The sequence below is a fragment of the Passer montanus genome, unplaced genomic scaffold (genome assembly GCF_014805655.1).
Source record: "Passer montanus isolate IOZ18808 unplaced genomic scaffold, ASM1480565v1 scaffold74, whole genome shotgun sequence".
Classification (NCBI taxonomy): Eukaryota; Metazoa; Chordata; class Aves; order Passeriformes; family Passeridae; genus Passer; species Passer montanus.
In genome coordinates this window covers 645031-670817 of record NW_024372592.1, presented here as the reverse complement: position 1 = coordinate 670817, position 25787 = coordinate 645031, and the positions used below count along the sequence as shown (strand labels likewise).

General features: G+C 42.9%; 1 protein-coding gene across 1 annotated transcript; it reads right to left on the bottom strand.

Moving 5' to 3' along the window:
• Positions 1-182: 182 nt before the first annotated feature.
• Positions 183-25208, bottom strand: ITIH2 (inter-alpha-trypsin inhibitor heavy chain 2). Its single transcript, XM_039730930.1, has 21 exons — positions 24978-25208; positions 23346-23420; positions 18256-18291; positions 17167-17339; positions 15512-15616; positions 15049-15211; positions 14412-14519; positions 13559-13687; positions 12796-12912; positions 11303-11471; positions 9536-9661; positions 8367-8548; positions 7387-7572; positions 6262-6401; positions 5824-5996; positions 4869-5003; positions 3582-3695; positions 2348-2546; positions 1751-1923; positions 795-906; positions 183-552 (listed from the first exon to the last, which is right to left on the bottom strand). Exons 1-21 carry the CDS (start codon positions 25059-25061, stop codon positions 405-407), a joined length of 2847 nt encoding a protein of 948 aa, XP_039586864.1. The 5' UTR covers positions 25062-25208; the 3' UTR covers positions 183-404.
• Between the last annotated feature and the right edge of the window lie 579 nt (positions 25209-25787).

Genomic DNA, 25787 nt, shown 5'->3' with positions numbered 1-25787 from the left:
CCAGCAGTCTGGAAACATAAAGGTGTAAGTATTAAATACATGTTAAATATTATATTCATGCGTATTAAATCGTTGTGTGTGTTACCCACACTGCAGGAGCACAACACTGTTACACTTCTACTATGAAATGGATATGAGAAAATAGTTGAAATTTTTAATGAAGTTTACAGCCCATTAAATCAGACACGGCAAGAGGAAGACACCTCCTCCAACCCAGCATGTCACTTTATTCCAGATTTAATTTCTCAGCAGAAAAGGGAGTTTACATGTCTTTGAAACATTCATAAAACAAAACAAACAGTGGTGGGGTTGCCCACAGGCACCCTGCTGTGACAGCTGCTGCTCACAGGAGTTGCTTGGGCATGAAGGAGCAGATGGGAACTTTTTGTACTAAACTGGAGCATTCAGGGTTTCTTCATGAAGCTGTAGAGGTGGGGAACCAGGTAATCCCTGTAGTGGCCATCTATGAAGCCTTTGCCACTGTTGTGCACAAACCAGCACAGCACATCGGTCCCCAGCACACGGTCTGTCCTGTAGTCCTTCTGCACGCCCCTGCAGGGAGAGCACACCCAAAGGAGGGTCAAACATGGCAACAGACATCCTGCTCAATATTGGTGCTGCTCTGCCAAAGTGGGGAGAGGTGTCTTCCACCAGCAGGAAGTGGAAATAACCACAAAACACAATTAATTTTACAGTTCTGTGACCTCATGGGCTTGTTCTGGGGGGCTCCAGGCTGGGCAGCTCTGAGGACAGAACTGATTTAGAAAGAGAGCAATAAAGCACATGATTCCTACCTGGTAACAGTGAACTTGTTGCCCTTCACTTCCATGATGGCTTGTGGTTTCTCTGGAGCTTGCCCAGGAGTTTGGTGGTGGATTGACACTTCTGGTTCAGACACAAACTGACCTGGTCAGGGAGAGTTTAAAGCTGTTTGTGTGCTCTGACCTTTGAAGCTCCGTGTCAGCTGCTGCCAGGCACTTTTGGAAAACCCAACTAGCTCCAGCAAGCAAACCAATCCTGCATGGATCACGGGACACTGTCTCTCACTAACTGAGAAAACAACCTCTGCTCCTCAAAAGGAGTTCTGTGTGGGTCCAGGACTCAGAAGGTGGATTTGCCTTATGAACTGAGGCTTTGCTTTTGTTTTATATAACTGCAAGAAAGGGCTATCATTTAGGGAATGCTAGTTACAGATGTTTGCACAGAAATCTTCTCAGAAAGTTTTGTCAACATCCAGCAGTTTAGCCAAGCAGGGAAAGTCCTGTCTCAGTGTCACCAAATCTAGTCAGGTCTGCTTTGAAAACACCCTCCCTGGCTGGAATAAGGAATAATCTCCTGGTCCCTGATGTTCCATTATGTCCTTGGGGCTTCCAGGATATTACAGGATATTTTGAATAATTTCCACAGATTTTCCATCAGGACAAAGTCAGCAACAAATTAAGAGCATGAAGATGTGCCAGGAGATGTTTAGGGTGGATATTAGGAAAAGCTTCTTCACCCAGGGGGTGGTTGGACACTGGAAGGGGGTCCCCAGGAACTGGTTACAGCACTAAATGAGAGTTAAGGAGAATTTGGAAAATGCTGTCAGGTACATGGTAGGATTCTTGGGGATGTCCTGTGCAAGAGCTGGACTCCTTGTGGCTTTCTTCCAACTCAGGATACTTTATGATTCTGTAAAATTCCCTCCAAGATCTAGCAAAACCCCTTCCTAGTGCCCCACCATTCCCACTGCCTGGCCCCCAGCCCTTACCTATCAGCCCATGGGCTGCAGGAGAGAACTGGTTTTCTGGGGGAATGTAGATTCCCAGGAAGTCAACATTCACTGGGTGTTTCTTCCACACACGGTGCAGCAAAACCATGAAGGACATCTCCTCCCCCACAGTGATGGTAACATTGCTTTCTTTCTTCACAGATATGAGGAGCCTGGCAGAGAGGGGCCAAAGGTCAAGGTCAGCTCATCTGCCCACACAACAGCTCCCAGCCCTTTGAGATTCACCCAGGCATCCAGAACAATCCCACAGGGATGGCAGGTATGTCAGAGGGTCCATGGAAAGCCCTGAGCCTTGGGAGTGGTACCCAGCATTCTGGCAGGACAGTGCCTAATAAACAGACACTTCACCCCCGTGTTGAGGCAACCTAATTTCCCCTACAAATTTAAGCTCTTTGTACAGTGAATGCAGATTTTGGATGTGGGCCTGTTGCCTAAACAGTGCTGCAGGGTGTCCAGCATGGCTGACAGCTGTTAATCTGCAGGGGAAGCTCTCATGGATTATGTGAGGCATTGCAGGAACCCTGAGGGTATCTCAAATAGAATTAGGTGGGAGCAGGTGAAAAATGATCAACTCACTGTTTGCGAATGATGTGCCCTGTGTCAGCCCAGGTCAGTGTGAGGGCATACGAGCCATCTTTCAGCGTGATTGTTTCCGTGGTTATCTCCACTTTCAGGCCTTTCTTTTGGAAATAAAACCCAATCTTGCCAAAGTATGTGTTGAGTTTCTTATTCTCTGCTTTCTTGGCCCCAACGAGCTGCCCATTGACCACAACTCCTGTGAAGAGCAGAGAAGGAAATGTTGCCTCAGTCTTGGAGCACTGCCTGGAGACTCAGAGCTCTGATCTCACCATGGATCAACAGAAGCAGGAACCCTTCTGACCCCATTTTTCTCATTTTTCCAGCCAAGAGAAGAGAATAATTTATTAAATTGCCCCCTGATGCTACCCCTTAGCACAATAATCTGGTGGGGATTGCTGTTAGATCTTGCTGGGAGTAGGAGCAAAACTCCTTCAAGTGTAGTGTAAGGGATGCATAGGACAAGAGGAAGCAGCCTCAGGCTGTGCCATGGGAGGTTTAGGTTGGATATTAGGGAAAGTTTCTTCACTGAAAGGGTGGTCGTTGAAACAGGCTGCCCAGGGAAACGGTGGAGTCACCATCCCTGAAAATGTTCAAAAAACTGTGGTTGTGATGCTTGGTTTCCTGGTGAGATTGGCAGTGCTGGGTTAAAATTTGGACTTGATCATCTTTATGGTCTTTGCCAACGTCAGCTGTCCTGTTATTCCACGATCTTGGCTCCTTTCCCTGTGTTTGGCCATCCTCACAATGAAAGGGTTTTCCCCAGTAGCTCACTTCTACTCTGAGTTTCACCTGTAGCACCTTGTTTCTGCAGCCTCTTGTCCCTTAGCTGTGCACCTTGGAGATGTGCAAGGCTTCACCTTCACCTTCTGATCACATGGTTGAGAACACCAACAAGATTCACCATGGATCCACCACTTCTTTTTTTAAGCTTGATCAAACAAAGGTGCCTCAGCCTCTCCCTCTCTGTCCTCTGCTCCCAGCCCCAAAATCATCTTGATGGCCACCACTGAATTCAGTCCAGTTTGTCAACACCTCTCTTGTACTGACAAGATTCAAAATGGACATGATACTCCAGATGTGGAGGGAAATAACCATTTTGCTCAGCTTGCTGCTCACACTCCTGCCAGCACACAGTCCCCACTGCAGGGAATTCCTCTGGTCCTTCCAAACACCTTTCAGACCCAAGAGGAAAAATTTGTGCTGTAAAATAAGCCATGTTTTACTCCCTTACCAGTGCCAGGATCAGAAACCAAGTTTAGGATCTTCCCAGGCTCTGAGTTGATGTTGAAGCAGATGTTCCTTTGGCTCTTGGGCAGGTGTATGATGAAATGTGGGTCATTGTCCACTGAAACACAGAAAAAAACAAGTGTGAGAAGCAGGTCAGCACCTGCCATAGAGGGGAGAGTCACAAAAGCTTTTCAAAAATATTTTGAAGCACTTTTTGGGATTCCTCATAGTAAAATGAGGGCACTTTCCACCCTAAGGTAGCTAAAAAAGTTCTCAGATGCTCCTCATAAAAGCCCCTCACTTCCTCCTCAAACAATTCCCTGGTTTAAGGAAGTGATGTTCCTGGTTTGAGAGCTGCCAAATGCAGTGAACCATACTGATGCCAGGTAAAGAAAAATCCTGCCTACCAATCCCACTGAGGAATACAATCCAGGACTGGTTCTCACAGTGTATTTAACAACCTGACAGGATTGGGCCCCTCAGAAATGCATATGCCCCTTAAAATTTGCTTCAAATGAGACAAACAGCTGCACCCATCACTGAAGGCAGCTGCTTCCAGACTTGTCTTGCAGTGCAGAGCTCTGCCCAGCTCCTGCTGGGCTGGTGGTGTCTGGCATTTCCCTGTGCTGAGAAGGAGTTTGAGAGCTCTTTGTGTAATCACTACATAAATACACACATCTCACAGAGAGTTATTGTAGTGACACCGTGTTTATGGGCAGTGGTTCTCACAGCTGGCTTGCTCAAATAAACTGCCACTAAACTGTGGCAAAGGCCCAAGAATTAACAGGATCCATCAGTCACCAGTGCACTCAGAGATTTTTATCTACCACAGAACATTTATCTGCCATTTACAACGGCAGTAACTCTACAATAGCTTTCATCTGTCATTTACAATGGAGGTAACTTTGCTACTGCAGAGAAGCTAAAGTTAAGCTCAGCAAAGAGTCCCAGCCTCAGGGAAGCACACAGGAGCTTATGAGGTCACTTAGATACTTTAGATCCTATTAGGATCCAAAATAGTTTCATCCTTGTAGCTTACAGCATATTTTTACAGGTTCATCTATTCGAAAAATTAATCCATGATTTATAAAGGAAAAGATTGGGTTGGAAGGGACCTTAAAGAGCTTCTTGTTCCAAGCCCCCTGCCAGGGCAGGGACACCTTCCACTAGACCAGGCTGCTCAAATGCCACCCAGCCTGGCCTGAAACACTTCCAGGGATGGTGGTGAGAAATTAGGTGATGAGTGTTGATGTGTCTGGTGTTCTTGGCAGAGAAATGCTGTAGGTTTTACCTCTGTTGATGCTCAGAGAGGACACAGGTGGGCTCCTTTGCTCAGGCATGAAGCTGACTGGCACAGCTGTGACATTGGCCCAGGCTGGGATCCCTTTGTTGTTGTTGGGTGCATTTGGAGTCAATCCCAGGGTACCTGTCAGATGGCAGTCACAATCAGGGTTCTGTAAGTGCTGGCATATTTAACAGTGTAATTTTTAGAACATTACAGCAAACCAAAGCCTGATTTTGTTATACCAATATAAAGCAGGTGCCACACTATTTACAATGGATTTGTGTAATGTCATAAGGTTGGATTTGCTCCAGTGTCTTTACCAATGCAATATGACTTATGAGGGTAGATAGCTCACCGTAAGTTATCAGTGAAAAAATGGAGCCTGGCTTTTTATCTCTCATTCATGAGAGCAGCTCCCACTTTAGCAAAGCCTCCAATGTAAAGGCTGAAGTGTTTTACCAAGAAAAAATTTAAAGACTTTAAAAAATTCAGCATATGGTAAAAGCTTTGCTGACTTGGGTCCTGAGTTTGAGATGCCTGATAAAAGACAGGACTCTGCCTGCATGCTCTGGGATGATCCATGTGAATGAAGGTTTCAGAGAAATGCAATAATTTAACATCTGTGATCATGTTCCTCTGGACTAGAGCTCTCTCTGCCTTTGCCATGATGGAGACAGGATGAGTTAACTTGTCCTGTCTCTCTCCCATTCAGTTCATAAAGAAAAATGATTTTAAACAATCCAGGAAACTTGGTTTGTTTAATGTGCTGGGCTGACATTCACATCTGCTGACCCTGCTCTGAAGAGGAGTAAGGGGAAAGAGGAGCTGGGGGAGAACAGCAGGGCTGAAGATTGCACAGGTCACATCTCTGTCAGCACCTTCATCCTTGTGTCCCTATTCAGACCAGAGGCTGCTTCACACAACATGAGAGACACGGGAATTGGCAGAGTGAGACACTGACCTGGGCAGCAGCCCTTCCTGGGGTCTTTGGGCTGGTCTGCCAGCATTATCTCATCCTTCTCAGCGTTCTCTATCAGCATGGCTGTGAAGGGGGTGACGATGTGATGGTCCAGAGACATCTGCAGGATGGATTTGGTGATGTTCCTCTTCAAAGCTGCTGTGGGGGCTGCGTTTCTGGGTGGAAACAGAAGCAGAACTCTGAGTTAGCAGCTCTACAGGGCAGCTGCCATGGCAATTCTGCCATGGAGGGGTCACAGAGACAAGTGGTGTTGCAAGAGAAAAGGCTGAGGGGATTAATTTAAAGACTTAAAGACTCCTGAGCTGTTCCATGGCTCTCAGGCTCTCAGGCTCTCAGGCTCTCAGGCTCCATAAGGTAAATCTCCATAATTTCATTCCCTCAGCCCCACAGCCAGGCCTGTTTGAGCACATTTCTCCTCACCTCTCTGCCATCATCTGGTTGACAGTAAGATAGGCCCACAGCTTCCTGGTGAATTCAGGATCTGCATATTTGTCCTTCTTCATGAATCCATCCAGCTCTTCAACATCTCTCAGGGTTTCCATGACGAGCTCTGCATTTGCCTGTGCAGTCAGAGAGAGAGAAAGATGAGGGATGGGAGCCAGGAGAATGGGGTGCCTTGAATTCCCCACCTGGTTGGTGTTAAGGACCCACTCTGGCCCTGCCCTTGGTCACTTCTAGATCAGAAAGTCCCAGCACCGTTGGCCTGACTGCAATGGAGAGGGAAGGTGTAGGTGGAGGCCCTTCTGTTAAAGACACTTCTGTGGCAGTGGATTAAAGTAGTTCAAGGAGCTGTTAACAATAGCCCAAGAGGTGCTACCTCATGCCAAAAGAAGAGGCTCTTGACAGAGCTTTGTAATCCTCCCCTCAGGCTTTTTCACATCCATTTCCACTGAAGAACCAAATTCTACTTTCTCACACAGACCCTTGGACTGCACTGTGATTTGGCAGGAAAAAATTCTGAAGATGTTTGGGTTTTTTCCAACAACTGACACATGATAACTCCTAAGCCCTGTAAGAGTGCAGATAATTCCGTTCCTCCTCTGAAAGAAAGGAACTGGATGTAATAATCCCATCCCATCCCACTCCACCTGGAAGAGCAGCCCTAAAAACATGGGGAAAGGCTCATCACACATAAGAGGGCAGTGCTAGGTCTTGATATGCTGTAGATCCACCAGTTTGAACTTCCTGACAATGGGAAGTTCAGTCATGAAAGGAATTACCTTAGCGGGTCACTCCTGCATCTCCACAAAGCATGAAGGAAAATCCATACTTTTGTCCAGATTTAATCTTTTTGGTACATTTATCAGCAGGAAGTTCCTCTGGCAGGCTGTAGGGTGCAGGGAGTGACTATCCCTGGCTGTACTCGAAGCTATTGTGAAACACTATTGGAAAAATCTCCCCATGAGTATCCCCACGTTCTCACCCAGAACCCAAGGGGACAAAACCCTCGACTGGGCATTAACCTTCAGCAGGGAGACTGCACACAGGAGGGAATGGACCAGCCCAAATCCCCTGAGCAGGTGTCCCAGGGACACCTTCACTCACTGCAGTTGCTGTGACGACGCTCTCCAAGTGCTGCAGGTTTTCCGTGTCGACCTTCCCGGCCACAACTATCTCAGAGCCACCAAAGTAGTTGTGGAAGCTGCTCTGGGTGACGTCTGACACTGACTCCTGGGGGTAGTTGAACTGAATCTTCTTCAGGAGTGGGGTGGAGACCTGGTTGTAGAAATTCTGAGAGGGAAGGAGGCAGAGAAGTGAGTTTGTTGTGCATGAGGTGACTCTCTTGCACAGGCCACTCTTACTGAAAGGACAGCAGGTGACAAAACCTGGAGCCCTAAGGAGCAAGAGGGAATTTCCTCATCTCATTGAATGCAGACTTCTTCATACTTGGCATACTTCTAAGCGGGTACAGCAAGAATATCTGGTCCAAGTCTTGTAAAAATCAAAGAATGGTCAGAAGTCCATAGGTTATGTTGTTCCCAGACCTAAAAGTCTTGAGCACAGATGTTTGTGGGCCTGAACCCCACACACAGCTCTGGGCTACTGTGTAAGACACACAGCTACTTCCCACCTAATTCTTGTATAGATGGTGAAATCAGGGAATAACTGTTGCATAGGTATGTCAGAGTTTGATCAGCAGCAGTTCCTGCTCACTGATTTGGAGCCAGAGCTAGAGTTGAACTTTTTCTTGCATTGGGTAAGTCTGGATTATCATTTAGCATTTATAGCTAGGGGTTTTTGTTTGTGATGAAATGGCCTAAAGTAACATCCAGGCCTTAATTTTAACTCAGAAAATCTTTTTTTATAGTCAAGGCTGTTTTATAGAATATTAATCCTACACAGGGAAGTAAAGTATGTGTTATGGATATTATTAAAACTGCAACTAGGATTACTTAAACTGAAATATGATTGATATTTTGCAGGACTCTCCAGAAGAAAGGATGGGTTTTGAGAACTTCTTGGTAGTGGAGTTACAGCTGTGAACAGAACAGGAGAGTTTCAAAGGCAATGAGGCAGAAACTCACCTTCATTTGGAGAGAAGTTTCCTGATTTCCAAAAATCCTATGGGCCATGCCACGGTTGTCGGTTGCGATCCTCTGCAGGAAATCGTAATCCACATCAAACCCAATCCCCAGGCAGAAGAGAGAGAACTCATCCTTTATGCTCTGCTTCACGTTCTTCTGGATTGTTGTCAGCTTCAGCTCACCTTGGAGACACAGAAAGGGTGACATTCACCTGAGCAACAGGAAAGTCTCCATCAAGGTGAGCACGTTCCTGCTCTCCCTGTGTCTCTGGTTCTCTCTGGATTTTAGGGAAATCCAGACAGCAAGCTCAATGCCAGATTTTCATTGCCTACAGCAACGTTTGAGCTCCTCCTGGATAGAGATTAACAAAGTGTTTGCACTGAAGACAATCCTTTTGGACACTATTTTGATATCTGATGTGTTTTCATTGTATATCCAGGGCTCTTAGTGACTTCCTAGTGGGATTTGAAATTCTAGCATATCTAGAGTTCTCCCAGAATTAGTGATTCAAGATCTCTGCAGATTAAGACACCTCCATGAAGACTTTACTTTGTTTCTCATACTTAAGATGTTCTCTGTCATCATTGGGACTGTGGAGTTTTTTCAGGCTTATTTTTAATGGCGGAGTTTTTTGACATGACATCTTCAAGTCAGCAATTGCTTTGCTCTGTACCAAATTCAATCCAAATTAATTTAATTTCCACTCTCTTTTCCTGCTTTTTTGTTATGCTTGTGACTCCAGAGACCTGTGTGGGCTAAGCTCATAGGAAGAGGAAATTTTTGTAAAATCATAGGATCATGTAATGGTTTGTGTTGAAAGGAACTTCAAAGATCATCCAGTTCCAACTTCCCTGCTATGGGCAGGGACACTTTCCACTAGACCAGGTTGCTCAAAAGCCCAATTTCTCTAAGGCTGTTTTGATTGCCTGTCCTACAGGACTTGTGCACTTCTGTAAATTGCAAAAAATTAATAACCTGCACAACAACCTACTCATCTTTTGAAAGCTTCTGTGCTTCTGTGGCACTTCTAGCACTTGGCAAAAGGGCAGCAGAAGGCATTGGAAGAAAGGTTAATGGAATTTTTTTAACTTACTGCCCAATTGTCTGCTTGTTGCTGTTCTCAGACTTAACCCACCAGCCTTTCTTCCCATCCAAAGCAGGATCCTTACCTACTGTTGGGTCTCCATCAGACACCAATACAATCATGGAAACCGAGTTTGGGTCCAGCATGCCTAAACTTTTGGCTTCGTTCAGGATGAAAGTGGCTCGGAGAAGAGCTTCATTGATATTTGTGCCTGTCAAAGACACAGGAAGAAAACAATTTTTTTTATTCTTGTTGACTCCAGATCAGTTCTAAGATTCTAGTGGAGTTAAGTGGCACAAGAGCAGAGATCAAGGCAGCAAAACCCCTCCTTTCTGATGTTTAGGTAAACCTTTCTGCACTCTGGTTCCCTTTTTCATCCCAGGCTGTTGTCTTCATGAGGCTCCTCCACTCCCCCTCACTAATTCCAGTGTGACCATTTGTGGTGTTGGGAACTACTTGGTGTGGGAAGAATTACTGGGTGTGCAGGCAGGTGATTGAATGAAAGCATGGAAAAACTTCCTGTTCTGGCCATCAGCCCATTCCTTGAACAAGAGTTTGCTCTTGTATATGTTTGCTGAACTTATCTAAGGTTTGATTTGTGACACAGAAGGAGCAGAGTAAGAAATCAGGATGAGAGGAACAGAAATCTGAAGGCTGAGCAGAAAATAGGTATTTTTTTTGTCAAGAAAGAAAAACAAATCAGCAGCTCCAGAGACAAGATAATAAAATGATGCATTTAAACTGGCTTTGCTGGATTGGAGCTGATCTCTAAGCTTATCTGTCAATTCTTTTTGGGGTAACAAAGTCAGTCACTCATATATCGAGCTTGGTTTCCTATTTCCAACACACTGATGATTTTGGACAAGTCTATAACTTCATGTTCATTGTAGTGAAAACTTCTGGAGATGAAGGTGCTACAGCACCAGAAGGCTCTGATGTTAGGGAGAGTCTCTCCACACTACTGATACACAAATAACTGAATAACAAATCCAGAACTGCACTTCAGAGAGTGGCAGATTAAAATCATCATAAACTCATTCCAAAGACCTGTGCAGTTGAAAAAGGCATTTGTCCTTGTTTATCAGACAGGGAATGAAGGCACAAAAAGGATAAACAGTTTGCCCACATGGCATTTAGTATCTCATAGAATCATTGAAGTTTGGAAACCATCTCTAAGATCAAGTCCAACCATTAACCCCAGCCCACCACTAAACCATGTCCTTAAATTCCTGCAGCTATTTCTTGCAAGACTCGTGATCCAGCCCCTTCCCCAGCTCTATTGCTCTTCTCTGGACATGCTCCAGCCCCTCAATATCCTTCCTGTCAAGAGGGGCCCAAAACTGAGCATGGGACTGGAGGAGTGGCCTCACCAGTGCCCAGCACAGGGGAGGGTCACTGGCCTGGTCCTGCTGGCCACACAAGTGCCAGTCCAAGCCAGGACACCATTGGCTTTCCTGGCCACCTGGGCACACTGCTGGGTGATGTTCAGCTGGCTGCCAGCCCAGGGCAAATGACTGTGGTCCCTGCTTAGGGAATATTTCATGTGCCTGTTCATCCAGGCCTATGGGATGCACTTCATCTTTCAGTGGTATTTGGGATCTCTGAGGTGGGAGGTAAACTAGATTAAAGGCAGCTGTTCTATGGTCTGTGTTCTATCTACCATAGAAGGAAACACTATCTCATCCCCTAATACAATAAACTGCAATTCTTGCTCTTCTTTTAGGCATGCTTTTTCTGTTTTGGGAATCAGACTTTTTTTTGTAGGAATACTCTGACAGTCTGAAGGCTGTCTGAGGCACCCATTCCTGTGAGATGCAACTTCTGTGAGCACCCTGCAATCAAAACCTCATACCCCCGTTGGGATGGATTGTCTGGATGTAGTTCTTGGCATCTTCCACCTGCGACGGGGTGGCTGAGACCAGATTATCTCTCCAGCACCGCACGTTGTGGTTGAAGTCGATCAGGGAGAACTGGTCAGCAGCACGGAGCTCACTCAATATTGCCTTCATGGCCTCGATAGTCTGAGGAGAAGTTTAAGAGAAGATAAATTTATGCATCCTGCTTATGAAGGCCTCTTCTCAGCTTGTGACCACAGGAAAATAGAAGCCTATGAGGAATAAGTGCATGAGCACTGAAATCCGAGTTAGAATGTGCTATCCAAATCTTTTTTTTGTACTTCTTGCATAAGGTCTAAATTTTCACCAAAGAAACACAGAAAAATTGCAATTAGGAAGGATAAATTCATGTGGCACAACTTGCTTAACTCATGCTAACACAGAGTGAAGTGAAAGGGAGAAAAATTTATGGCTCAGGAGAGAGCAACTGCTCTAAGGTCTAAATTTTCACCAAAGAAACACAGAAAAATTGCAATTAGGAAGGATAAATTCATGTGGCACAACTTGTTTAACTCATGCTAACACAGAGTGAAGTGAAGTGAAAGGGAGAAAAATTTATGGTTCAGAAGAGAGCAACTGCTTGGATCAGCTCAGCAGACTTAACTCTGTCTACAGTTGTTTCAGGCTGGGTAATATCTCTTTGGAAATGTTTGATTGAAACAAGTGACAATTAACCTGTATCCCAGTTTTGCAGCATTGATTTCCCCAAGGAAGCAATCTGCCAAGCCTTACTCTTGTGCTCTGAAGGAAATTCAGATACACCAGGATGATCCCCAGCTAATGTTTGTCCAGTTAGCTCTTAAAACCCTTCAGTGACAGATGATATACAATCTCCCAAACTCCTCACTCAGACCTACAGGATTTCCCTAAAATATAACTTAAACCTCTCCTGCTGCAAATCCATCTGATTCCATCTTATTCTACCCTCTCTGGGCATGAAAGTCAGTTGATGAGTTTCCCTTTCAGAAAAATTGTTTGCATATTTGGAGGCTGATTATCTTTCTTGAAGCATTTTCTCTTGCAGACTAAAATATCTTATTTTAATATTTTTCCCCTTTATGGGTTATGTTGTCTAAACAATCCTTAGTGGTCTTCAGAAGGCTGTCAACAATTCATCCATGTTTGGAAAGCAGGGATGTAGTATCCCCACTGAGACTTTCCCAGGATTCAGTATGGAGCCTTAGAGAAAAAGGGGGTCAGAGCCTTTGCAAAATATTTTATCATCTGTCCATTAAAATTTAAATTTAGAGTAAAAATCTAGTACCACCTCTTCCTTAAAACATGAAAGAAGCATTATAAATAATAGGGTAAAATAATGAAGTCTTTGGTTCCAACTCTTCTCCAAATTAAGCTGCTAATTTTAAATGCCAGTGTGCTACAGAACTGCATGGTAAAGCTCACGGGGAAAGTTGGCAGGATGTTCATCTCAAAACAGAAGTCAAACACTTACTTGTTTCATTTTTATTCCCCACATCGAGCCACTGACATCTATAACAAATAAAATGTTTTTGGGCAGTGGATCAAGATTTTCCGGAGCAAAGAAGTGAATAAAATAGCCATTAAAAATCTGTAAAATAAAATAAAAAAATCCCAGTGAAATGAGCTACAGCAAAGATTTCAGAAAACTCAAGACAACGACAGAGCAGAAAATTCTTATTTTCTTAATGAGCTAATTATTTTTCCCTTTTGTCTTTTTCTCTTCTTTATTGGCCAGTTCTAACTTTCATCTCTGCACGTCTCTGTAGCCTTACACAATTTTTACTCAATAAAGGCAGAGCCTGGTTCTCAAACATAGGGAGAAATGAAAAATGCTTTGAAAAAGACTGTTCTGCCTGTAATAATTCAACCTCATAACTCAGCTTCATGTTAACATAAAAATAGTGATGTTCTGGTTGTCTCCTTGTGATGTATTGGTACAACATCCAATGACTCCATCCTCTGATTCTACATTAAATCACCAGAGTGCTGCCAGGTATAAAGACATTGGCTTTTGGACATGACAGGAATCTTCTCCTACTATATGTAAGCCCATGTCTTAGTCATAAATTAAATAAATCCATTCTGCCCACTTAAAATCCCTCTGTTCTTTCAATTGGATACAGAGCTCGTCCTCATGCTTATTTCCCTGAAGGATGAAGTTTAGCACAGTTTGCTGAAGGACAGCAATTCCTTTATTCACAGCTCTCTGTCCCCAGATGAGCAGCCACACTTACTTCCAGTTCTCCCCCCGTGGTTTCTCTGTTCACGTCGTACTGCACCACAAAATTTCCATCCACGGCCGTGGACGAGCACTTGGGGCATTTTCGCTGTTGAGCCATTGTTGGCTTGAAAGAAACGTGGGCCTTGAAATGAGGAGAGATCATCAGTCAGCCAGGTGTTGTGTGAGAGGGGGTGATTGACACAAAGAGACCCCACATCTTCATGAAATATCTGATTTCACTGAACACTTTCATGCTTTCATTATTTGTGGAAAATGGACTTTGTCACGTCAGAAGAAAAACAGCACTAAGGTTTGCCTGGATATGTTGATTCAGTAGTAGCAACTGTGACACAAATCACATGACCCATCTACAGCACCAAAAATTTCAACTAGAGCTGTGCAAAACATTTCTATTAAGCAATACATTTGGTTTTTTTAATGTTTTCCTAGTTGAAACTATCCACAATTTTATCAACATTTTTAATAAGTTTCTAATTGACTTTTTCCCCCCAAAGAGGATTGCCATTTGTCTGTGAATTGAGTAGTAGGGAACATTTTCATTAGTCATATGATTGGTTATGAAGACTTTATGGCATTTTTGCTGTTTTAACTGGATAATTTGAAATTGCCTGAGAAGACAAGACTTAATATAGACACATAGTACCTCTGAAATAATTTGCTAAACTAGGAATGGGGATGAATTTGAATATCAGGAAACAATACTGCCTCTCATATTACTATGGAAATAAAGACAGATTTTGCCACATTTTTGCATGCTTCCAGCAGATACAAAAAATTGCCAGCACCCTGTAGAGTAAGCCTGAAAACTGAAGATTTTGTGCTCTTTGCAATCTGTGACTGGTTACCTTTTTCTCTCCCTTGGAGATGGTGGTGATCCCATCAAAATGATCTCCGAGTGAATTAGGAACGTGCACATAGCGCAGTCCCTGCGGCTCAATGATGCGGACATCCACCTGAAGGTAGGAAAGGAGGACATTTATTGTGGAGAGCTGCCCCGTCCCTGGAAGTGCTCAAGGCCAGCGTGGACAGGTTTTGGAGCAACCTGGTCTAGTGAGGAACAAATGTGTCCTGTCCCCACTTGTAAACACAGCTGAGAATCTCCTGAACCATGACTGACTCACGTCAGGACCACTCGGCCAAACAAGCTTTGACATTTTTATACTCTTGTGTAAACTTGACTGAAGGAAAACAAACAGTACTTGCTATTTATTTGAAACAGTGATTTTCACAAAACCCCCAACTTCATGAGGTATGAGGTATCACTTTATGATTGTCCTATGAGAGCTGATGATCTCTGGTTGTCCCTCCAAGTCAATGATTTGTCTTAGAATCACAGAATGGTTGGGGATGGAAGGGATCGTAAAGTTCATCCACTTCCATGCCTCCTGCCATGGGCAGGAACACCTCCCTGAAAACTGTGGGTGCTTTCTCAGCAAGGATTCACCTGTGGGGTTCTTCCTACACACCCCAGCTCTGCTTTACCTCCAAGTGCTTGGCCAGGCGTCCTGGCTTCACAGAGATGACGTGCTCGTAGGAGCTCAGCTTCCTTCGGATCATTTCATGGTAGTGAAGCTGGAACTGGATCCTCATTCCTGGGGGCACATTCACTTCGGTTTGGAAGTTTTCCATGTCCAAGGCATTGCTCCTGAAAAATCAGCTGTGGGGTTATTTTGAGAAAAATACAAGGAGAAGGAAAATCTTAGCTGCACTTTGTTTTAGACTGTGGCTTTTGATTCTGACTGCGGTCTCTGTCAGGGAGCTGCAGTTGTCTGCTAGCACAGCCAAGAGCTGAAACACAGTTTAAGTCCATGAAAATTAAATAGCTGCTGTAAGTAAGCATTTTCCTTTCCAGGATTCCCCCTCATCTATCTCCTCCTGGAATGGGTCATCTCAGTTCTCCTGCAAGTAAATTCAGTACAAAACCCATATGCCAGAGTGTTTATACCTGACTATTCCAGCAGCTTTGCCTTTGGCTTTTGCTTGAGCATACATTTTTCTGGCTTCAGATTTTTCCCGAATATGGCTGGTAAATGTGATACCATTGATATCCCTAGGAGAGAGAAACACAGTCAGCTTGCAAAAGAAACAACCTTACAATCGAGGACTGTTTCTTCAGTTTACATCAGTGAAATCTAAGCTGGTGGGAAAGAAATAACAAGGTTCCTATTTTACCCCAAAGTAATGAATTCTGATTTTCACTAGAACTCTATCTTTTTTCCTACCTAATTTTTATTTCAAGTAGCCAGCACCATTCTGCTCTGAGGAGGATCTGCTCTCCTCCAGCTCCTTACACTTTCCCCATGCTTTGGTCAGGGAAGGCAGTTCCTGATGTCATGGATTGTTTGGAACATGGATCAGGATATCTCCTGACCAGCAACCTGGCTGCTGCCTGTCTGAATGGATATTGAACCAGGCCAGTTTCTGTTCAGTGAAGGCTCTGATTTGGGTCTCCTTTAATTTGGCAAGGCTTACTTTGTCTGTTTGAGACTTCTGTCCATTTTTGTTGATATTGACCAACAGCTCAATAACTACTGGAGAGGAGGACCTGGACAGACAGGCAGACTGATGCATGAACCTCCTGAGAAAGTCTGCAAAAATTACAATGAACCTGGAAAATAAGGAGAACTTTTTTTGTTTACAAATATTCCTTCCCAGCCCACTGAATGTTTCCAGAAGATGAGGCTGATACCTTTAGTTTTAGTTGGGCCTTCAGAGAGACATGAGTAGTTATTAATTGGTATAAAGTTGTTTGTTATATGATTATGACAATGACTATGACAATTTTCAGTTTCAAAGGTAAAGAGTTTAAGGTATTAAAGTCTGTGTTAAAGTATTAAACTTTGTGTTAAAAATTTTCTGGTCTAGGGTTCGAAGGTTCCATGTAGGAACAGTGGTAGTAGTAGTAATAGTTGTTCTCTGACATAGAGTCTGATGTTTTTAGTAGTTGCAGGAGGTATAGTTTTTTCTTTTTCTTTCTTCTCTTTTTCTTCTTGTTGTTCTTTTTGCTAGTACAGGGGGATTTTTATACATAAAACAACTAATTAGATAAAAGCACGATTCTAAAATATACTTTCTAAACTAATCTAAACTTTATTTTAATGTGTGAAAGTAGTGTTAGTTTTTACTTTAAAAACTATGTATATCATATTATTTATTTATGTAATTATATTATTTGTTTTCTTACTTCAAATTTACATATGTAAGTTTATTTATTTATGTGAATAGTTCCATTTATTTATTTATATAGTTCTATTTATTTATTTATTCATATAGTTCTATCTATTTTAGAGATGTAAGTAAAGTTCTGTTACATTTTTGTTATGTTTGGAGTTAAGTTATTGAACTTTAAACTTAGCCTTGGGGCCCTTACTAGTTAACACAGTTTTTAAAGGTACTTAAAATGTATTTCTACTTATTTAAAATTATAAATTATACTTCTATTTACTTAAAACTTATACTTTTACTCCATATTTATGTGGAGTAATATATCTTAATTTTTAAAAATAGACAAATATATCTTAATTTTTTAAAGGTTTTAATTCACCTCTTGTATTCATCTCAGAGAGGCTTGTAGTCAAACACCACCTGACCCCTACTTACATGGTAAAGTTGTCAATGAAAGCTCCTTTGGGGACTTGCACGTCGAACATGATGGGCTGGGGCCGCCTGGCGTTGTTCACCATCTTGGCTTGGATCATGGTGTTGGCCAGCCGGGATGTGATGGTGGATTGCACCTTGTAGCTGTACAGACCCACCTTGTCATCATCCTCCACCTGCATTTGACAAAATCGCTCTAGAAATTTAGGGCACCGCTGGAAAAAATGCCCTAGAGGACCATATCAACCATTTTTATGGTCTCAGTGCTTCTTTTTAATTGTTTCTCCTTACAATATGGCAGCTAGAGGGGACATGAGCCCAAGTTCAGGACATCTCCATGTTTTACCTGGAAATTGTGGCAGGATATTCACGTGAATATAGTTCATTATAACATTTCAGCTGAAAGAGGGCATTTTTTAAGCTGGAAGGTTTTCCTTGCTTTTCACCTTGCAACCAGTCCTTGGAATTGCTTCTTTTTAATTGTTTCTCCTTACAATATGGCAGCTAGAGGGGACATGAGCCCAAGTTCAGGACATCTCCATGTTTTACCTGGAAATTGTGGCAGGATATTCACGTGAATATAGTTCATTATAACATTTCAGCTGAAAGAGGGCATTTTTTAAGCTGGAAGGTTTTTCACCTCACAACCAGTCCTTGGAACGACTCTGTGAGTGCAATCCAGCACGGAAAGCTACACAGTAATCTTGAACATCATATAATGAGGAGGAGAGAGCTCACATTTTCCACAGAAGTCCTAAACAGAGGAGACTTGAAGCATTGTTTACTGGCCTAGTGTTGTAAATGGGTAAACCACAGCAGAAGGATAACAGTATTTAAGTGTTTTTCTAAGACATTGTCTTTTTCTAATTTTTGATGCTTATTTCTTCATATTTACCATATCCTTCTCCCTCCAAGAGCAGATGTATCAATAGTATTGTGCAAACAGCACTCTGTTTAAAGAAAAGAGGTTAATACCCAACCAGCAGTAAAAACAAGGAGCTGAACAAACAGAGGGATTGATTTCCAAAAAATGGTTAACTAGAAAATCGCTTTGTTCAGTATTATTTACCACAGAGGAAGAAAAATACTCACCAGATCTCCATCGTACCCCCAGTCAGATGTGCTCCGCTGGAAAAGAAAAATATGGAGGGGATGTTTCAGCAAAGCTAAGAACACTGACTGGCTGTTTCAAGGCAGGAATCAGTGTCTAAAAACAGTTTTCTAAGATTATGAATCATAGAATCATAGGGAATCACAGAAACATTAAGTTTGGAAAAGACATCTAAGATCAAGTCCACCCATTAACCCAACACTGCCAGGGCCACTAAACATTTACATAAATTTTTTGAATACTTCCAGCAATAGTGACTCCAACACTTCCATGGGAAATTTCAATTCTTGACAACTCTTTCATTGAAGAACTGCTCCCTAATATCCAATCTAAACCTCCTCTGGCACAACTTGAGGCCATTTCTTCTTGTTCTGTCCCTGTTCCCTGGGAGCACAGCCCGACCCCCCGGCTGTCCCCTCCTGGCAGAGAGTTGTGCAGAGTCACAAGGTCCTTGAGCCTCCTTTGCTCCAGGCTGAGCCCCTTCCCAGCTCCCTCAGCTGCTCCTCCTCAGAGTTGTGCTCCAGACTCTTTCCCAGATCCATTGCACTTCTCTGGGCATGAATGAGAATTAGTTTGAGTTCCCAGACAAAGTGCGAATATTCCTTTTATCTTATTTCATGTATTTCTACATGGGATATTGGAGCATGTGATTTCCCAGCTGTGCCTCAGAACCTATCATAAACAGGACAGCTTTCTTCCTCTGTCTTTTATTTTATTTTTAAAGAAAACATTCTCTTTTAGAAAAACATTCTTCCTGAAAGCAAATCACGCTGGCAGAAAGTCATCCTCAGACATCCTTGTTTATAACAGAAAAGTTCTCTTTGTTTTTCTATGAAAAGTGAAAAAACCTCAAACTCCAGACTTCTTTGGCTCACTTTTTAGCCATTTACATTAGAAAATATTTATGTATTATATGCAATATGTATAAATTATATGCAATATGTATAAATTAAAAAACCCATTGTGTAATCAATATTACATTTACATGCTTGGGCCTATGGAAATTAGTTATGCATTCATTACTTAGACGAAACTGCTCATTAATGGTTGTGAATTGCGCCATATGGAAATTTCTATGGCAAGGTGCTGACATCTTGTGGCCATTCAAATAATTCTCTTTAATTCCCAAAAAATTCTCCCCCATAAGGAAATTTTCTATTAATATCCTGAAAGGGAATTTGGCTCATCTAGATGCACCTTTTTAATGCAGACATCTACTTTGTGTTATCATCTCACCTAGGCCAGCTCAGCTCTCCAGGGTCAAGAGGACCCAAAACCACAGAAGATGCTCATGAAAACAGCTTTAATCCCATGGTGCACTGGAAGATTTGCTCTGCAATTGTTAAGTTCATTTGAAGCTAATTAATATACTGTCCTAGGGAAATGTTGTGCTGTATAAGAGATGAGGATGTCAGAGCAAGTTCACGTTAAAGATATGATTTTAAGGACCCTTTAAAGGCAGATGGAGAAGATTTCTCCCTACCTAAGAACAAATGCAGGTTTTCATTTTCTATCTGAACCGTTCAGACTGGGATTTTAGGATATGGAAGTTTATGGCTCTCTAGAGACCTCTGCAGACTGATCCTGTCACACCCCACAATCTTCACTGTACAGTGAATTGGATTTTCACACCTGATAAAGGACCAGGCCATGAAGAATGATTTTTGGCCCCACACATACCCTTGGTACAGGGAACATCACCAGCTTGAATAGAAATTAAGATCAAGCCAACATTAACTGAAACAAACTTAATTTTGGAAAGATGAAGACCAAGACCTTAGGACACAGGGGTTTTGTTTTATTTGGGGTGCTTTTCTGGTTCTCAGCTTACAGATCCTGACCCACTTTAGGAATGGTGGTTGAAGCTTTCAGGATGCCCAGGTTTCCCTCCTGATAGTTCTTGGTGCAGAAGAGGGGGTAGCTGATGGAGAGGGAGTTTATCACTGCACATGTAGTGACTGCCATGGCTGTTGTTAGAGATTAGACATGGGCTGGGCCAGCCATACCCCTGGGAACTCAGAGGTTGCAGAGGGCAGCCACTCCAACAGGCCAGGAGGACAGAGCTGTACCTTCATCTTCAGGAACCTGAAGCCCAGAATTGGGGAAACACAGAATCACAGAATGGTTTGGGTTGGAAAGGACCCTAAAGATCCTCTAGTTCCACCTGCCTTGCCATGGGCAGGGACACTTTCCACTAGATCAGGTTACTCCAAGCCCCACCCAACCTGGCCTTGAAGATCCTGCTTCAGGTCTGGATGCTGATGTGATCATTGAGAACAGAGACTTCCGTGGTACCTGAGACTATTTCCAGCATGAGGATTCATGGCTGATCCTGGCTTTTTAAGCACATCCAGACCTGTTGATCACTGCACAAAACCAGGATCTTGATCCACATTTCATGCATGCCAAATTGCTAATCAGAATGAAGACAATGTGTGCCTCAGGAACTGTTTGAAGGACAGATGCTGGGGTCTGTATTCAGATACTGAGATGCATCTTCTCCTGAAACCTGTGCAGGACATGGATGCTTAACTCTTCACAGTGATCTTTGTTCAAATCACTGTGCACAGATGGACATTGCAGCTATTTAGTAAAATAAGGAGAGCCCAATCACAGATGTTCTGCATTTGACAGAAATTGCTTTTCTACTGGGACACGAAAAATGTTGAAAATCAGATGCCCCACAGGAGAAACCAGAAAGAAGTGATCTGCAAGTGTTCAAGGCCAGGTTGGAGGAGCACCCTGATCTCCTGGAAGGTGTCCCTCCCCATGGCAGGCGTTTGGAATTAGATGATCTTTCAGGTCACTTCCAACCCAAACCATTCCATGTTTATGATCTACCTGCAATGCCCTTCCAGTTATTTGAGGGGCTGTTCCCTCATAATTTACCTATTTCCCTCTAATTTCCTAAGCAGTTTTTAACACACTCCAAATCCATTGCAGCCTCTTCACAATCCTTTCAAGGGATTCTCACTGTGAGGTGCAAGAAGAGAAATTTCAGACCTACGACAGTTTGTCTTCACAGTGCTGCAGATGGATCCTTGTCTGTTTGGTTACATTTAAACCCTGGCACCCGGGGGAATCTCCAACCAGCTGATTTAGGGAGAAATTCTTCAGTGTGAGGGTGGTGAAGTCCTGGCAGAGGATGTCCAGAGAGGTTGTGGCTGTCCCATCCCTGGAAGTGCTCCATCTTGGGTGGGGCTTGGAGTGCCCTGGTCTAGTGGAAGGTGTGGGAGGTGCTTCTGCCCGTGGCAGGGAGGTTGGAATGAGATGAGCTTTAAAGTCCCTTCCAACCCAAACCATGCCACGATTCTATCATTCCATCCTATATCTTTCCATATATCCTTCCTGTGCTGCTTCTCTTGGAGGGAAAACCAGGAAGGCAGAAAAGGCAAAAGGAGTGATCTGACCCACCTCTGGACAGCCAGAGATCAGGACCCAGATCTGGGCAATGTGTTGCAGAACATCCCACCTCACAGGGTGCCTCACAGGTCTAGACACTTTATCTGTCTCCCAAACAGAGATAACAGCTGAGCACCACCATATAGAGGTTCACAAGGTCACCTGCATTCCAGCCCATGGAACTCTGCTGCTGGGGTCACGAGGACCATGCACACACCTGAGGCACAGCATTTGGGAGTCACTCAGGAGCAAAATAGCAAAATACCTCATCTGTATCTAGAAAACCATCCTCTGTGTTTAGAACCAATCAATAGGGTCTGCAGGGAGCTCTGTTGCCTGGTTGCCAGTGGGCTGGTGAGCTCTTTGCAGAAAAGCATAGTGCTGAAAAATAATTTGGGAGACAGCCTTCCTGTAGTGATGAACAGGAAATAACTGTGTGCCTACTGGCCAAGGGCTGCTGTCTCAAGATGACTTGCACAGTTCAGTTTAAACTATTATATTTTATTGTAATTCAACTAATATAAGAGTAGCTGAGATCTTTGTTCCACTGGTTTGCAAAGATTTGTTTGATAGGTAAAAGATAGGAAATAATGTATGGGAATAAAAGCAATAACTGGTATAATGAAACCAGTGGTAGAATTGTCAATTACTTCATGCATATTTCTGTGCCTTTACATACCCAGAAATTGTGGGAACAGAGGCAACACAATACATATGGCACTGATACAGACACAATGGAAAGAAATGATGCCCTGAAGAAGTGCAGCTAGGAGGGATTTCTGTTTAGATCATGATTCATTTATTTAAATACTGGACTGGCAAGTGTGAGAAGGCTTGATTCATACTCAAGCTAAAATATGCCATTTTCTTGCACTGCTATGCAGGCTTTAGGTACCAAAAAGTTCCATCCAAAGCCTTAGGATATAGGAAAATCAGGTTTGCCTCTGTGTGATTTCAAAGACTCTGGGAAATCCAACATTACGCAAGAGGATTTTTTGTTTTCATTACATTGAACAAGCTCAAGAAAAGCAGCACCAGAGTTTGGTGGAGGACAAGGTCCACTTTGATCATCACTTCCTTCATGCAGTGTAATGAAAAATTTAATACATTCAAACAACTGATTTAATGAGTATTATCATTAATTGCTACCATGTAAAACAGAAAAACTCTTGCAATGCTGCTCTAAATTTTTCTGTCTCCCCAGACAACCAACTAAAATAATCTGCAACCCATTAGTGCTGGAAACAAATTTTCTTCCCAGGTCTCAGATGCCACCAGCTCATCACTGTCACTCTCTGACCAGAGTTAAATATGAATGCATGGACTGAGTGTTTGCAGCCTGCACTTGCCAGTATCTGAAGTCCTCTTCCACTTTCTCATGAATAAACCTCACCTGTTTCAATGGGATTTTCCCCAGATGTGAAGTTGTACAAGAATCTCCATTGTTTATCAGCTCAGGAGCACAGATACAGAACCAAAGCCTTGTTGTGCTTAAGGGAGAGCAGCAGTTCTTGTCTCAACCAGAGATCTGGAAGTCTCAATGCCTATAAAAACCAGCTGGTCCCACATGATTGCACACTCACAACCCTGGACATGGAAAAAGACACCTGGAGAGAGCTCCCAGGCATTCTGGCTTCCCTCGTCTCTGAAGCATTTCTGGGTACTGTACCTGGTACCTGCCATTTCTGGCCTTGGAGCTTGAGGGAAATCCATCAATTTCCAGATCAATCAGGTTTTCCACTTCCTAGAGGAGGGAAAAGAAGAAAGAGTTGCTGCTGCCTTACTGTTTGATTTAGCACTTGATTTATTATTGATTAGCACTTTACAGGAGAGTTCCAAAGGTAATTTACCTCCTCTGGATGCTAATGGGGAGCACAAACCATCTCAGAACAAAATCCTCACACATTCAGTTTCCCTCAGTGGCCAACCAGCTCTACAAACTCCTGTAAAATCATGACCTTTACCATCATTTTACAGGCTTTCCTTCTGAAACAAGGAGTAATATTTAACATAAAATGACCACAAAGAGCAAGAGGCAGATGATTATCATCAGGATGGGTCTAGCCATGGAAACTACAGCATTTCAGAAACTGATCTCACTCAAAGCAAGTTCAGAGAATTTCTGCTCAAACCAGTAGAAATTGTCTCTGGTTTTACACCAATATACCTGAGAACTAAATTTCCCCCAATGACAGCAGATGAACATCAGGTCTTTTCCAAGTGCAAAGCTGCACTGATTCATTTAGAAGTGTGGGTCACACCACAGCAACACTCTTAATTAAATTTAGTTATGAGTTTAATTTATGGCAGTAAAGAAGTTTAAGTGCATGAAATCCTTTCCAACTTATGTGATAGCATATTTACAAAGGTTTGCACAAAATTAATTTAAATTGTTTAAGCATATTGATGTTAAATTGATAAGGCATCTACAATTAGAAAGAAACACAGGTCTGGAATATTTTTCCTGAGAATTACAAATCCAGTTTTAAAATCTCATTGAGTCAAGAAAATGGCTGTAAAAATAAAGAAAAATAGGATATCCCAGTTCACTGAAGATTTTTATTGATCCAGCAAAGGAAAAGAAAGCCTCATATCATCCCTGCTGACTTCACGGAAATATTTCAAAACTACAACGTGGAAATGGGTGTAGACACCAAATCTAAGTTCACCTGAGCCTGGGGGTTTAAATTTAGACTCAGTTTCAGAGTCAAAGCTACAACTATTCTTCTTTTCATCATTGCATTATCCCAAGAAATGATGGTGTCTTTTACAAATTCTCTCATCCCTGTGCTGAGGAATGTAAAGTCAATAGGATATTCACTCTACATTTGAATTCCTGTTAACAAAAACCCAACTCCATTCAAGCTTTGCTGAAGTTCACAAAGGTTCCATTCACAAAGATGTCTAGGTGTTTCTGCTCATTCCAGGGAAACAGGGTATAAAACATGCTGAAGATCTGAGTACAGAAGCCCACTCAAGTGTTTAAAGGTTAAAAACATGCTAGAAAAGGCAACACCTTACTTCTTACCAAAGTAAGAATATGAAACTCCTTGGAATGAAATCTGGACTTATGCTCACACTCTCCCTTTAATAATATTAAATAGTAATAATAATAAGCTTTAATAATATTTTAAAAAATAAAACAACATTACAAATGACAAACAAATATGAATTATCAGAAATATTTACAGCTAAAAGTAGAAGAGAATTGTGAAACAGTGACCCAGTTCTGCTCCCACTGCTGCTTCCATCCAGAGTCCAGCATGGAAGGGAGACCTGGGCCCTGCCTCCAAATACTCACATCTGGGATGTCACCGATCACCAAATCAAAGCCCCCAACTCCAGAAATGAGGAACAAAACCAAGAAGCTGCTCAGATTCTTCATTTTCTTCCCGCTTGTTTCCTCCTGAGAGCAGCTCACACAGGTTCTTTCCTTCTCTGAGACAAGTTCAAGGAAACAGCCCAGGTTTGTGCAGCATTTTGAGCAAAGTTCTGAAATGCTGACTTTGTTTAGGCCATGGGTAAATATTAGCCTTGCAACACAAGCCTGAGCTGGGGTGCCTGAGCAAGGGTTATCCAAATAGTGTCTTCACTCGATAACAGCCCTGGATTGGATAGGCTCACTCCTTGCTTTTGTAGCTTCCCGTGATGTTTGACTAATTTCCTGCTAGGCACAGAGCTTGCAGTATCCAAAAACTTCAAAAGATCTCAGCAAGAGCTCCAGCTCGTCTGTTTACAGCAAAGGAGGCGAAGTTTGGATCTCAGTGTGATGGAGGCAGCAGCCCTGGGCTCCTCCAAGGGCCCTCCCACCCAGCCAACCCACAGGGGCGGGCTGAGACCTTGGGGCTGGACCCTGACCCACACAAATACCCCTTTTTGCATTCTGCTGGGGAAAAAAATCATAGCTGATGGTGTGATAGTTCCCATTTTGCAAAATCAGTCAGATGAGAACATCTGATATTTTCAGGTGCACGTTGCTGCTGGGTGCTTTTGAAACAGGTTTTTTGCCTCCCTGGTTCTTTGGGTGCTTAAAGTGATGAGATAAAGAGAGCAAAGCAAAAGGGGGGAAGAAGGGAGGAAGATGCCTTTTGGGAAAAGTTGTTGGGGTATG

What these genes read in the sequence shown, in the direction of transcription:
- ITIH2 (XM_039730930.1), bottom strand. Translation starts at nt 25,061, where the DNA reads ATGAAGAATCTGAGCAGCTTCTTGGTTTTGTTCCTCATTTCTGGAGTT. An exon ending in GACAATCCATCCCAACGGGG is followed by an intron (nt 9,662 to 11,302) that starts GTATGAGGTTTT and finishes TGTCTTTGACAG; the next exon opens with GCACAAATATCAATGAAGCT. An exon ending in AAACTTCTCTCCAAATGAAG is followed by an intron (nt 7,573 to 8,366) that starts GTGAGTTTCTGC and finishes CTTCCCTCTCAG; the next exon opens with AATTTCTACAACCAGGTCTC.